This window comes from Anas platyrhynchos, chromosome 2 (assembly GCF_047663525.1).
Source record: "Anas platyrhynchos isolate ZD024472 breed Pekin duck chromosome 2, IASCAAS_PekinDuck_T2T, whole genome shotgun sequence".
Taxonomy (NCBI): Eukaryota; Metazoa; Chordata; class Aves; order Anseriformes; family Anatidae; genus Anas; species Anas platyrhynchos.
Window position 1 is genome coordinate 112,866,745 of NC_092588.1, and position 14,569 is coordinate 112,881,313.

General features: G+C 35.5%; 1 protein-coding gene across 2 annotated transcripts in view; it reads right to left on the bottom strand.

Moving 5' to 3' along the window:
* Positions 1–4,965: 4,965 nt before the first annotated feature.
* The window catches only part of SLC9A3 (solute carrier family 9 member A3), a 49,003-nt gene continuing 39,399 nt past the window's right edge, over positions 4,966–14,569 (bottom strand). Inside the window, exons 10-17 of one of the 2 annotated variants that reach the window (XM_072033358.1) lie at positions 14,414–14,543; positions 13,250–13,365; positions 12,560–12,689; positions 11,901–12,077; positions 11,252–11,327; positions 9,727–9,840; positions 7,699–7,942; positions 4,966–5,105 (exon numbers count right to left, since the gene is read on the bottom strand). In XM_072033358.1, coding sequence (XP_071889459.1) covers positions 5,102–5,105; positions 7,699–7,942; positions 9,727–9,840; positions 11,252–11,327; positions 11,901–12,077; positions 12,560–12,689; positions 13,250–13,365; positions 14,414–14,543 — 991 coding nt within the window. In that variant the 3' untranslated portion in view covers positions 4,966–5,101. Of the gene's footprint in view, positions 5,106–7,694; positions 7,943–9,726; positions 9,841–11,251; positions 11,328–11,900; positions 12,078–12,559; positions 12,690–13,249; positions 13,366–14,413; positions 14,544–14,569 lie in introns of those variants that run through there. The other variant, XM_005017359.6, reaches the window with a different exon arrangement.

Here is a 14,569-nt window from a genome sequence, read left to right on the forward strand (position 1 = left end):
ATATGTAGACAAAGCACAGACCCTTCTGTTTTAAGGATGGAAATATTCACTTTATAAAGTCATTGACTTCATTTTAGTTAGGAGTCAAAGGTATTATAGTAGTCAGGATATCTTCTAAAACCTCTGTTGCTGCTTTTAATGATTTGAGTTTTATAAATAGCATGAATTATCAAGAGCGTATTATCACTTTTTTTTTTTTCTTTTCTTATTTTAGGGGGCAGAAATTTTATCAGTCCATTTTTATCAGTCCATAACAGTCCATTTTATCAGAAGTCTTGTATGGAAAGCCTTCTCTAAATGTGCTGAATAAATGAGACTTGCCAAACCAGTGTGATTCCACCAAAATGGTACAATTTATTGCCAAACTTCTCATTATGATATACTATTAAAATATTTCTGAAAGGGCACATTAGCAGAACAACTTGACTTATTTAAAAATATATGCAGTAAATTGACACCTCTTGGAAAGTACACACAAAAATCTCCAAACAGCAGCACTCAAAAGAGTGACAATTTAAGGCACATGATTATTTTACAAACTTTGTTACATAAATCTCTGGTTAGACCATATATTTGTAAAACATAATTTCATATAACTATTCTTCACAGCTCAGAGAGACAGAATTTATCTGAATGCAGGTCATGCCTTTTTTTAACATTGCTATGTAATAATGCAGCATAATGAACATTGTTAAAAATAATCCTGTACATGGAGAAAAATATAGAAAAGATATCAAATATTTCTGCACTTCATCTTTTTACAACAAGGTGGAACAAAGTTACAAGTTAAATAAATAGTAACTGTGGAATTCCCAACTTGACTTTCTTTGACAGAGAAACACACACACAAACACAAATCTAGACACTTTTCAGCAAGGAAAGCTCAGCAAGAACTGAATTATCCTCACCGAAGGTGAACTGATTTGCCAACTGAACATTCCAATCTAATTAACTGCTATCTCACATGGTGAAAAAATAAGGTAATACACACAGATCCTCAGCAGCTCTAAATAAATGTTGTTGTGATGGAGTACACTGAAGAAGCAAGCAAAAACTTGTACCCTCAGGACATGTAATGAAGTATGAAAGTACATAGAAAGAGTACAGAAAAAAAATGTGAGACAGGTGATGAAGTCCTATAACCTGCTTTTCTTATATATACTTTCTTATGCACTTATATGTTTTTCTTATATGTAAGCTGCTGAGACCAGAATTTCTTTATCAACATAATGCCATCTACCACAGACAGAAAGTAGGAGATTACAATTGAGGAACAAGGAAGAGAACAAAACCAACAGCAAAGATGCCCAAAATGTCTGTGGTGATGTCCATTCAACCTTCTATAGCAATGGTATGGAAAACAGACAGACTTCACAAATCAGTGTGTTCCTAGGAAAAGAATTGCATTCATTTTTGTTACCTTTAATAATACTACATTTGATCTACATGTACTTTTGAAGACTAAGAAGCTCTGAGGATTTTGCAAAAAATTGCAATCCCTAGTAAACATTGAGAGCAATTGCCTTGGGGGAAAAAAACAAACAAACAAACAAACAAACAAAAAACCAATAATAATAATTTAGAATAATCTATTATATTCTAGCTGAGAGTATTTTCCCAGTGTACAAACTGGGAACATGAGACTTTTTTCATAGTCTCTCAAACTGAGAAACTATGCCAACCAAAACTTTAAATTAGAGGCAACTGTACTAGAAAACATCTTCCAGAGTCATAAGAGCTTCATAAATTATGAAAACCATTCCAGGGAAAGTCATTGTCCATTTTATCCTTCAACTGTTCAACTGTGGTGACACTGCCTTTTATAATATGCACAAGGTTTAAGGCTTTTGGAAGTCAATGGAGAGCACTTCGTGTATAGTGCCTTTCCATTTCTTCTGTTGTTAAGAAATGGTATATTGTTTGTTTTGTGAAAACTCCTACAGCCCACAGCCCTCTTAAAAGAAAACAGGATCCTACGGACTCCTCACAGAGACTGCTGACTTTGTAAACACCATAGTGCTACTGATCCTCTCATTTATTTTAAGAGCATACAAGAACATGAAAAATCTTAAAATCCTTTATTTTTAAAACTGCATACACTTGTGTGTGCATAACTTATCTGGTGAAAACTCACATGTGCTGATCAGGATTTACAAATGATTTATTGAGGTAGCCTGTGCATGAATAGACTAGGAGTACTCTAACAAGCATGCAGAAAACACAGTCCAGTCTTCTGACTGCAAGACAGCAACGACCTCTGTACCACAAACAGCAATAAGAAATGAAAGTATTTTGTTAAAGCCAATACCTCACCAGCATCTTGCCAAATTTAGTGTTGGACTTCAGCATTATGCTATGAGACTGGAGGTTAAACTTTGGCACATTGCACTTTCTAAGTGCTAATATCTGGGATCATTCATGGTCTTATTATATGTCTGTGCTGATCACTAAAATTCCAATACTTGTTCCAATTATAATACCTGGAACAGCATTAAAGTACTTCACCAAAATAGTATGTGCATATGCACTAAGTTCACAGAAAATGTATTTACATTATGGAATTATAAAATTAACATCCCTACTGGTGACAATCTTATATCTCATGACCCTCGTTGACAAGACTAGCTCTGGGAACTGGAGATTTTCAATTAGGGACACTGATTTGCATCAGTGCCCAAGATGACCACATTAAAAAAAGCTGTTTGTAGTTTGATATCAAAAGAACCAGTACTCTAAATCATGTCTCTAAAAGCATAGGTTATGTATCTAGGCTTATATGTGACAACTGCCATTGCACCTCTGCAATTTTTACTAGCCTAACTGGCAATATTAGCAAAGAATACAAAAAAAAAAAAAAAAAAAAAAAAAAAAAGACCCGATTTTTCACACATTTCTCCACTCTTTTGTTTGTCTGTGTAAATCTGTAATTGGACATCTGACACAGAATCAACCAGAGAACCTTTCAAAATCTTGGTAGGTAGAGTGAAGCAACCACTAATTCCCAATGATAAAATAAAATTTACCAAAGAAAGCCTCTGCTGGATCCAGTGTTTAGTAATTCAGATACCTTCCTGAAACTGATTTATCTCATTTACAAATAGTTTACATTCATATTAAATAGGTATAAGATACACATTAGGTTCACAGAAATAGTTAAGTACCCATCTCCTGTCGATGTCACAGAAACTTTGCAACTTATACCACTGAACATTTCAAACCAAAGTTTCAGGACTGGAGTCAATCAGGGTGAAGTGCAGATAGACCAAAGGCCTTTGCCAGAAGCAGGACAGCATGTATCATTATACATACACAACAAGTCTCAGAGTTTTAGTTTTTATTGAGTCTTCATCTGAGTTGACTTTCACTGATGTCTCCAGCTGGCTTCAAAACAATTTAAAGTCAGATTCATACACACTAGGAGTCTAGTGCAATCTTAACTACTGTCATTTAAGAGAAATGTGGAAGGAAAAAAAAGATCCTAACAAACAGATGTAGCCAAACTACCTCTGTACAGTACTTTAAAACACAAATATCCTGAGTCATCATGGCACTAACCCTCATGGCAAAACAAAAAATAGCATCTGAGAGGCCATTATCCCAACCAGTTATAGTAAGTGGCTCATACATAAATTTACAAGATAATTTAACAGTGTATTTGGAAGTTGTCTTCCAAAGCACCAGGACAAATAAAAAATATTTAAAATTCCATCTGAGTGAGGCTATTTTAGATAGAGCAGCTTAATTAAGAATGTGAAATGTGTTGCTTGTGACCACACAAGCTAAAATTCTGAACAATTTCTGGACGTTCTTTCAGTCCAATGCTACTGAGTACAGGAAATGATGGTAAATGACAGAAATGGCCATCTCGGAGGCCTTGACTGAATATCAAGATGCCAGGGCTTCCCCGTCCCTGCAAAGATTTCCACCAGAGTCTATATCACGCAACTACTCAGTAATACAAATATTCAAGAGCAGTAAAATATTTTTTCTTTAGATTGCACTTATAAAAGGCACTGATCCATTCAGTCAGAGTAGACTTAGCAGGCAAGAGGCTAGCCATTGACTTCTCCTACATTAGTTTCATACATCATAAATACTGAATTCCATTACTGAAGCAACAAATGCAGCCTATTTCATTAATAAATGTATTTACTGGGAATATATGGCATAATAAACAATTTCTATGTTAAAAAAATAATTACCATTTGAAAAGCTTCTTGCTTTAGCCCTCCAAAAATAATATATATATTTTTTGTAACAGTCTACATGGAAAATAATGAGGCATATTTTCCCTTCTTTACGCACCCTTTCAATATGAACGAGGACTTAAAAATGTAAATGCAGCAGCAAAGCTCCAGTGTTTCTGGTATCACGGGATGCCACTTCTTTTCCATCTTTCCATCTGAAACCATTCCACAGCAACCATTCTAGGCCCCATGAACCAACCAATAAGTTGCTCTCTATTTTTACAGAAGCCCTTTATTCAGCTTATTCTCTCTCATCTCCTCCTTTCAGATAAACCCTGGCTCACAGCTGTGTTTCCTCTTGTTCCAAAGAATGTGGAGGGACATGGCAAGATGTTGGAAGAGATGCTAGTTTCTGAAGCTTAGGGTGTTGCAGAGGTTTTGGCCTGTGAAAAGAACGTCGACTTTGTACACGCCTGGCTGCCGCAGATCTGTAATTTCCTTGTACATCAAGCAAAATTTGCTTCTCTTGGGGCTCCTTCATGTAAGAGTCTTCCAGCCCTTCAGGTATAAGTAGAGAATTCTCTTCTTGTGAATTCTCTGATTTGTAGCTAACTTCGGAACCATAACCTGAGTTTACTGTCTCTTTGTTATTTGAATCTGTACCTGCTTCCCAGAAGAGATCAGGTATGCTTGGGTCACAAGAACCTATATACTCAGAGACAGTAGAAAGAGATATATTCCCTCTGTTTTCCAAGGAATAATAGTTATGTGTCCAAGGCATTTGAAGACAGGATGGAAAGAAGTGGTGGGGAGTCTCTGAAACACTTTGGTTTTGGTTTAGTTGGTCAGATGCATAAGAAGGCAATTTGTCATCTGAGGAGGAGTATTCTGTCATTTCAACATCATGGTCCATATCACCTAAAGAATACAATTAAATACACATTAAATTGAATTAAATACACATTAAATTGTAGGTATACACTTTCTATATTACTGTGCTGGCTATTGGGCTTTGGTTTTGGCTATTTTTATAAAAGTCTTATTAAAGTGTATGGTTTAAGATAGTTTTTAAGGTAGGGAATTGTACCCCGTCCCAATTTCTGTCCTGGACAACCTCAAGTGACTATATTACACTTTCTGTCCTTGCTGGGAATCAGGCAAAACTGAGTTCAGTGTGATGAAAGCTGCCTGCTTCAAATGCTTATGAAACGGAGCCATCATCTGGTCATTAAGGTACATGTTTATCTTGAGACATTTAGTCCTAATGCTCAGCAAGGAAATCTTTCAGAAACTTTTGAAAGAAATTGTGCTTTTTCAAAGAAAAGCATTTACTACAGAAACAATTTCTTCTTGAAAACGACCTGTTTTCTTTATACATTAAACTATGTAGCAAATCCTCACATTTCCGCTTTTTGTTTCCAATGTACATTGTTTTTTAAAACCTATTAATTGAAATTTCAATATAATTCTCCTAATAGGAGAATTTCATTAAGTAGATAATTGACAGTACTGTTTCTGAGAGTAATTGAGGTCTCAGCTTATCAGCTCAGGAAATCTAACTTCCCAAAACACTTCCAAATAAATGATTTTGATGTAACAAAGGACAAGAATATATATGCCTGTACAAGAACTTGTACATAGCAGCTCTGAATAATAAAGTCTCCTATAATTAAGGCAATAGAATGGAGGAAAAGAACAAAGGTTAGCAAGGAAATGTTCAGAAAGTAACACGCTAATATTTTATGACTAACTTCTAAATGAAAAAAAAAAAAAAAAAAAAGCGAGAATTTCAGTGTGAATAAGTGTCAGGGAGAAGTTTTCCTTTTAGAATGCTGCTCATTGTTCTAGTTTTTAATCAGGATATAGATTATTCACAGTTCTTTAATTAATCTAGCATTTATTTTAAAACATCATTTAGAAAACAAGCAAAGATGCATTCATAAGGAATTGAGCATTAGAACCAATTCAGACCTACAGGCCACTCCAGTAAAGAGATGTGCTTTCTGAAATTATGCTTGAACTAGCACATCTTTTGCAAGGTAGAAGCCAGAACAGAAGAAAAAATGAGCACTTCTTTTTCAATTTATTTTCCAAAGATTATGAATTTCTTCTGAAACCAAAATTTGCAAAATTATGCAAAATTATTCACTCTTGCCCTGAGATCTTTGTACAAACTTTGATCATCTAAGTACCTTCAACTTGCCACATTCCTTTATTTGTTGATGCATAGAGGACACTAGGTTATACATTTGTGATTGTGGATTCCACAAAAGCTAATTCATGATGAAATTGACTATCACATTTCATTGCATAATCCCTCTGTTGCCCTGTGTTCTATTCAATTATGATGGCTGAACTGTGACCTGACCCACCTCATTTACAGCATTGACTGTGTTGATTATAGGAATGAAGGCCGTATTTTATGGTGTGGAAAATTTTCATGGAGCAAGAATTAAAGGGCAAGTAGGATATTAATCTAAACCCAGAGTCACTTTATTTTTCTAAGATATTAGAGTCAACAAGTTATTTACTGCATCAAAAAAGCCAAACATTTTTCTGTTTTCAAAATAAGATATGGATTAAGATGAATTCACAGTTTATGGATATGATACTGAGAACTGGAATTCTGCTTCTTCATAGTCTGGCTGCTGTGTAATAGTCTCCACCCATGTAGCGGAAACTCTGATGTTTTTTATTGCAAAGAAAATAAGTACATTAGCAGTGTCATTGGGTACTTGTAGCAATGAGACCACTTTCACTGGTTGGGCACTGCAACTGGCCAAGTGTTCAAAACTGACTCAAAACATCTTAGCAATAGAGTCAAAACTCATATTCTAATCATGCTAAGAGTAAGAGAATCAGACCAGCTCATTGCTGGTCTAGCGTTGCTGTTCCTAATGTACACTGGAATACAACAGAATCTGATGTTTTAAATGGCTCATCTGACCTCTTAGGCAAAAGATGAGAGACGTGGACAGGCAAAACTTGTGCTTTGGCGTCAGCAGCTGGATTGCTTCAGCCTACTGTGCTTATACCTGAAGACAGCCCACACCATGTCACTTGAAAGAACAAGGAGTTTTAAGTGGTTTGAATTAGAATAACCCCATGTTAGGGAATTTGGGTATTAATTTTATCTTCTAGAACTGACTAACCAAGAAATGTGGAGCTGCTTGAAAATGGATACAAAAACATTCTGGTGTTTGGAATATCTTTTGCTTAGCATTTAAAATTTTCAAGCCAAAACAAAGAGCAAGACCCTTATCTTCTGTAAAAGTAGCAAGGCACTTCACCCCTAATGTCTGGATAGCTTTTCTATAGAAGAAAAATAGAAAGATGTTCTATTATTCAAACGGAAGGAAAATGGAAGATGTTTAGTTGTAGGAAAAAGTCAGGAAGGAAAGAGATGCTCTGAGAAAAAAAAAGAATCAGAAAAGTAAACTTCTTGTCAGTAGTCAGGATTGATAGGAGGACTGATTAAAAATAAAGGTGATAATCTCTTTTAAGATATTACATATGTGTTGATTCTGGGAGAAAAGATCTGGGTCGATCCTCTGGGCCATCTGCTAGCAGGAAGGAATCTATTGATTTATTGCTGAGGCGGAATGGAGTGAGCCGTCTGAAGTTGTTTGGAGAATATGGGATCTGCACTCGGGCCCTTTGTGATGGTACCACAGTATCTTCACTAGACAACCATGGTGAGAACTTCATGTAGATGCTTTGATCATCATCAGCTGAAAATACTGGGTTATCAATGCCTAAAATCAAGTTCACAAGTGACAAATACAATTAATCAAAATAATTTCTTGGTAATACAACAAACGACTTTGTAAAAGAAGAAGAAGAGAAATAGACAAAAACACCACTATACACACATAGTTTGCTCTTTCTGACTTGGTTATTGTGAGTCATTTTGGATTTCTTTTACAGAGAAAAATTGGATATAACATGCAGTTATGGTTAGAATATCTAAAGTCAAGAAATAAAATCAATAGAAGAACAAACTAAGCCATCACCTGAACAAAATAAAGCAAACCTTGAAATAACTGCAGAAAAATTCAAATTGAATCCACAAAAAGAAGCAAAAGATGAGAAAAAATAAAGAAAAAACGTGAACTGCCCAAATCTGTAAAGGAACAAGGTGTGTGTGAGGGCACTGAAGCAGGCCATGGAAGTATGTAAAAGGAACCTTTTAATATAGATATCACATTTGTAGTGTTTAAACAGAAAAAGAAATTGTAAAAACCAGTCTAGGTCTATAACTTGCTACCCACTTATTCCTGGATTGATTTCTGGATGTCTTCACACATACTGAAATACAAAATTTGTAATGGTGTAGGTAAAAGGTTATATCAGCATGACTGTCAAAAGAGTACAGACATAGGAATTTTTCTTCACTGTATGCATAATGTTACATATGCTGAGAATTCAGACACAAAAGTGCTAAAAATATACTAAATGCTAAAACCTTACAAATCATATCATATAATCTCTGGTATACGTTCAATCTGATATTTTGGAGCCTTTCCCTGGGGTCCCCAGCACAAGAAGGACATGGAAGTATTAGAACAAGTCCAGAGGAGGACCACAAACATAATAAAGGGGCTGCAGCTCCTCTCCTATGAAGACAGGCTGAGGTAGTTGGGGTTGTTCAGCCTGGAGAAGGTTCCAGGGAGACCAGGAGACCTTTAACACTTAAAAGGAAAGCTGTGGATGGACTCTTTGTCAGGGACTGTAGTAATAGGAGAAGGGGTAATGGCTTTAAACTAAAAGAGGGTAGATTTAGACTAGATATAAGGAAGAAACGCTTTACTCAGAGGGTGGTGGGGCACTGGCACAGGTCACCCAGAGAAGCTGTGGATGTCCCATCCCTGGCAGTGTTTAAGGCCAGGTTGGATGGGGCTTTGAGCAACCTTGTCTAGTGGAAGGTGTCCCTGCCCATGTCGGGGGTTTGGAACAAGGTGATCTTTAAGGTTCCTTCCAACTCAAACCATTCTATGAGTCTATGATTCTATGATTCAGGACAGGAAATCATCAAGAATGCTCCAGAAAAAATTGTAAATCTTCCCTTTTCAGAGACTTCTATAAACCTGTAAGGAACTGAAGGAGATGTGAATTCTGAAATAAATCCTGCATGAAAGAAGAAGCATGAAAGTTAAGTACTTTTTTTCAGATCTTTAAGCATCACAGTTAAGTACTTTAAATGCAGGTAGAAATCAACTCCAAACTACTGGTATTGACTGTGAGGTAGGATAACTCTAATATAACATTTTATGTTGCTGGAGATAATTAGTAGTTTTAGGTTTGGGTTAGGCAGTCATTTTCACAACTTCTGTCAGTATTATTAGTAGTAAATTTGATACTCCTCATAATTTCATATAACCAAAATATGTTATCTTTTACCATTAATATCAATTCTAAGAAAACAGATCAAATCAAAACAACAACAAAAAAGCTAAAGCAGCAAGATTTCTAGTAATTATTTTTTTTTTACATTTGAGAAAAAAAAAATAAAAAAATTTCATGTAATTAATATTTTTACCAGTAGAATTTTCTGTGAAATTTTGCTTGGTCACGTCAGCCAGAAAATCAACTCCTTTGCCTAGATGCAAAGTTTCATAATCATTATTTTCTTCTGCTTCAGAAAACTCCAAATCTGGAATAAAAATAAATAAATTTTTAAAAGTCCAGTTGATTAGAGATTTGTGTCAATTCTGACAGAAAAGTACAATATGATGCTGTTACATGAGCAAAGATATATCTTTAACAAGGATCTAGACAAGGGCAAAAATTAATTAACAGTTGTAGCATTGAAATGAGTATGTACATGTAGATACAGCCTGCAGCTTAGGTACCAATTACTTCAAGGAACCCAACAAAGGTTTCAGCATTTGCATCCAGTGTTATGATAGAGATTTCACATTCTGGATAAATTCTTGACTAATAGAATCGTCTGCTTTTCTGGGACTGAAGGAAACAAATCCTTGACATGTGAATCTGACATGTTTTATGTCTTCAGTGCTCACATGTTGACAACCATGTTCCCTTAAAAAGACCTGTCACTGCATTTTCATCATTAGACTAAAGTCACATGATTTTCATCATTAGACTGAAGTCAGAATTAGTGTACTGACTGATTTTGAAGCTGGTAAAGTTATTAATGATTCTACTGCCATGTAATCAATTTACCAAAGCCGCTAACTAAATCACTTGTTAAGAGTGTCCTCCAAACAAGCTTTTTTTTTTTTTTTTTTTTTTTTTTCCTAGTAGAGGATGACTTATACAAATTGTGTTCTTCAACAAGACAGCAGTGAATGACCTACCCAGCTTGTATTGTCCCTGCCAATCAAAATAAATGGCTAGAGCACAAGATTAAAGATTTTGGGGCCTTATACACAAAACCAAAAGGTCAAATCTGTTTGTTTGTTGGTTTTTATTTCCTGCTCTTTCTAGGGATGATCTCTCAACCACTCAGCTTCAGATTACACTTCCAGGCTGGTCCATGTATTAGGTTGATGTATGAAGGGTGATCCAGTGCTCAAATTAGCTTCTGTGTTCCTTTAAAAGCTACACCTCTCCTCAAATTCTAACTTCAGCTCAGCTTCAACTCTGATTCAGATCTTTTTAAATACATGTAAATGGACCTTAACTCGGATGAGATTGTCATTTTGACTGAATTTTGTATGGCATGGTGTCTCGGGCAGACATATCCTGCTGTGATTAGAAAATATATATATGACAAAACTTGCTCTTTACAGTTTATCCAAAAGGAAGATGGAAGATATCTATGTTGTAGCCAGTGTTTTATTTTGTTTTCAAAATATAAACATGATATTTTAAAAATATGAGTAAAAATGCCAATTCAAATTTAGTTTGTCATCCAGTAGCCTAGAAAAACAACTTCTAAATTACCCAGACACTGCATTTAAGCATGGACCAGATCTCCACTCTGAGTTATAACTAGAAGTTCCTCTTTAATAGCTTCAACATTGCATATCATTTTTTTCAGTGATGCTTTATAGACAATGTAGCTCATAAAATGCAGTTAAGGACACTGGTCTTTTTACCTTTTTCCTTTAATGTAAAATCTTGTACTGAAATTTCTGAAGGTATTTTTCCATTTGGTATGACATTGCTGTTTCGCTAAAAGAAAACAAACAAACTAAATCAAGAAAAATGCTACCACCATCAGAGAGCAAATGCAGTAATGTCTTTTCAAATCGCAATTGAGCAGTGTAACCCTGAAATCTGTTTTAATATTTTCTTGAGATTCAATATGGTTGTCATCAGTTTTTGCTTTATATTTCTACTAACTACAGGAAAAGAAAGGAATTTTGTCTCTCCTATGCTGTAAGTTCCCTCTTAATTTCATGCAAATTTTATGGAAAGCTCTTTGCTCTGGTGCTACCCTGCTACGTCTACCCTGCAGAAATTCACAATAGTGTTATAGCATGGCTCAAGATCTGCTGTTTTTCAAGTGATCAAAAATCTCTCACCCGGAAGAAAGGTCCCAAAGCATAGAGAAAAGCAGCGTGTGAGAAGGTGCCCCTTGAGTCATTTCATAGTTCAATCTCTTCTTGCTTAGGCCCTTTAAGTTCATGAAGTTCTATAGGACAGAGATAAATGCAGGACATAGGACCCTTCAGAGTCCTCCCTGCCCTCTCCTTACTTTGTGTAATAGGTGGCTACATCTGGGTCCTTATGTAATTATTTTACCCTTTTTTGGCCCCGGTCTCGCTTGTGGATTTTATTCAGCTTCTTGGAATGGTTTATTCCTAGTTTGGTACTCTTGAAAGATTCTAAGCGCTTCCTCATTGTCCTATGGAAAATTTCCTTGTCTTGTTTCTCATCTTCACTGTGCATGATCTCATGTCGACTGTACAGGTGTTTGTGCTGTTATCAGGAAAGGAAAACAATATTCATTTATTTAGAAATACAGCTGAAAGCCCTGAATCAATGCATGCAGTGTCATGCAATGAAAACAACTCTTTAAAAGAGCATGAACCAAAGGTTAGTCTAAAGGCATTAATGAAAATCCTATTTTTATTTCTCTCTCTTAACCATGAAACAGGTATAAATCTGCAAATTTTAAGTATATCTAAGAAAGAGTAACAGTTATTCTAAATAAACCTCTCCTGTGTGTCTGAAACTTCAGTTGGTATGCCCCAGTTAACCTGAACCTATATTGGATAGAGTTCTGCATTCCAGTAGCCCCAGTGAAATCAAAGGCACTAGCTCTGTGAAAGACGGCTGTTCATAAGTGAGAAAGAATATAGACAAAGAGCCTATCTCCCTCAAGGATGGATTTTGGGGATAGGTTCTTTCCTTCTCAGTTTTGCTTCCAACCTTCTGCTCTCAACCTCTTTTACTCTCACCTCCTGCCTGGGTTTATACAGGTACTGTTGTAGGGTGTGGTGAGCAACTGTATCTTCTGTGTCCCGAATACTTTTCCTCCTCTGCTCTAACGCTTGCATGTCAAGGCAAACCGGTCCAGCCTTTTCTCTCCTGAACAAGAATACAAAATACAAACAACACTTTTAAAAGATGAAGTAAAAAGTAAAAATTGGCTAAATGAAAATACCTAATGAGAAAATTAAGAAGAGTTTTGATTTTTGTATTTCAAGTGGGTGTAGCATTTATTTCTCCATTTACATGAAAGAAGGTCTGTTCTGTGAAAGACTCATGAGTTAATGAAGCAACACTTTTTTTCCTTGTCTCTCTGCTGACTTTTTCTGGAGTAGACACAGAAATGACATCTAGCCACATTATAGCAATTGATGAACAAAAAGCACATGAAAAAGCTGTAATGTGGTTGTCTGTTTAATCTTCCAACTTTTACTACAAAATTTGTTTGCCAAATGCAACCATATAGCAGTATTCTATAGCCCACGTTATGTGTGAGGAAAAGATTAATTAAAGTTCAAAAAAGTAGTGAATGAAGCCCCTGTAACTGACACTTTTCAAATTTTGTAACTTTCTTTTTTTTTTTTTTTCTTCTTGCATTTCCTCACAGATAACAAAACAAAACAAACAGAAGACAAAAACAATCAGTCCAAGTTACTTACAGTAAATAAGACACAGAGCTTTCCACAGTACTCGGGCGTGGGGTGTTGAAATCCACATTCACCATGTTGTCTGTACTTGGAGAACGTATAAATGCCAAGGAACCTCTACGTTCTCCCTGGTCACAGAAAGAAACAAGACATATTATGGCTGTAAACATCTAGAGAAAAATGTGAACCAGAAAATGCAGATCATTTGAGGTTGCCATATGCAAATGTCATAACTACTGCTGTCTGCAGCAAGAATCTGTACAAATCATGCTGATATTTCCATTAAATGTTTCATGTTAAAAATATATTTTGGAATCACATTTGTGTGATAAGCCTTATGTGTCCTTATGAAAAAGTGTTGTTTATTGCCTTTATCTAAATCCTTATTTATCTTTTATATTTTTTATTGTATACCATGCAATAATGATTTGCTACCAGAACAAAACGTCCTAGGACTTTTTGTTGTTTGCAGTCATCTCAGAGGTGATCTGGATGGAAAGAACTTAGAGCAAAAACTAATCTTATCGGAGTCAGATGCCCACACTCATTAGGGAAGGCCTAATAATTAAATAGTTTTGTTTTTAAAATTGCATGTATAAACTGACCAAAATAAGCTTCTGGAAGTGTACCCACTTATAAGAATATGCTATTTGTTCTTTGGCACCTTGAGGGAAATGCAGAGGAGCTATTTTCAGAATCCTATACTGTGTCTCTGAGAAGTGGTAGTGGTAAGAAAAATATTATATTATATGCTATATTTGTTAGGCTGAAAGCTGGACTAGATGATTTTAGAGGTCTTTTTCAACCTAAATGATTTGATGATTCTATACTTATATTCATTTGCTGTGGATTATTTTCACATTTCCTGGACTAGGATCTCCCCTCCCAGTTGTAAGGAATTTATTTAGGTTTAGACTGAACTCACTCAGGCTTTTGTTTATTGAACAGATGCTGCATAATAGCAGAGTTGAAAAAAGACAAATTTATAAAAATGTTTTATGAACTCCTGAGTTTCTTGCAGCTGAGAAGACAATGGATATCTGGGAGAAGCAAATCTCTACTCCTCCATGAAGACATTGCTTCAGTTTCAATGTCAGCTTGTAATTCACAGATATCTAGTTAAAAAATAGGAATGGAAAATGAAGAAATATGAAGCTATAATGTGTGAAAAAGTACCTCTGCCACATAGCTAATCGCATCCTTCAAGTTGAGTTCATGGAAAACATTAAGGATCCGATCTCTTGATTTTTGAGCAGACCTTCTCATCAGTATTTTACTGAGGAATTTTCTATCGAAATTGGACCACCTAATAATTAAAACAAACCATATTAA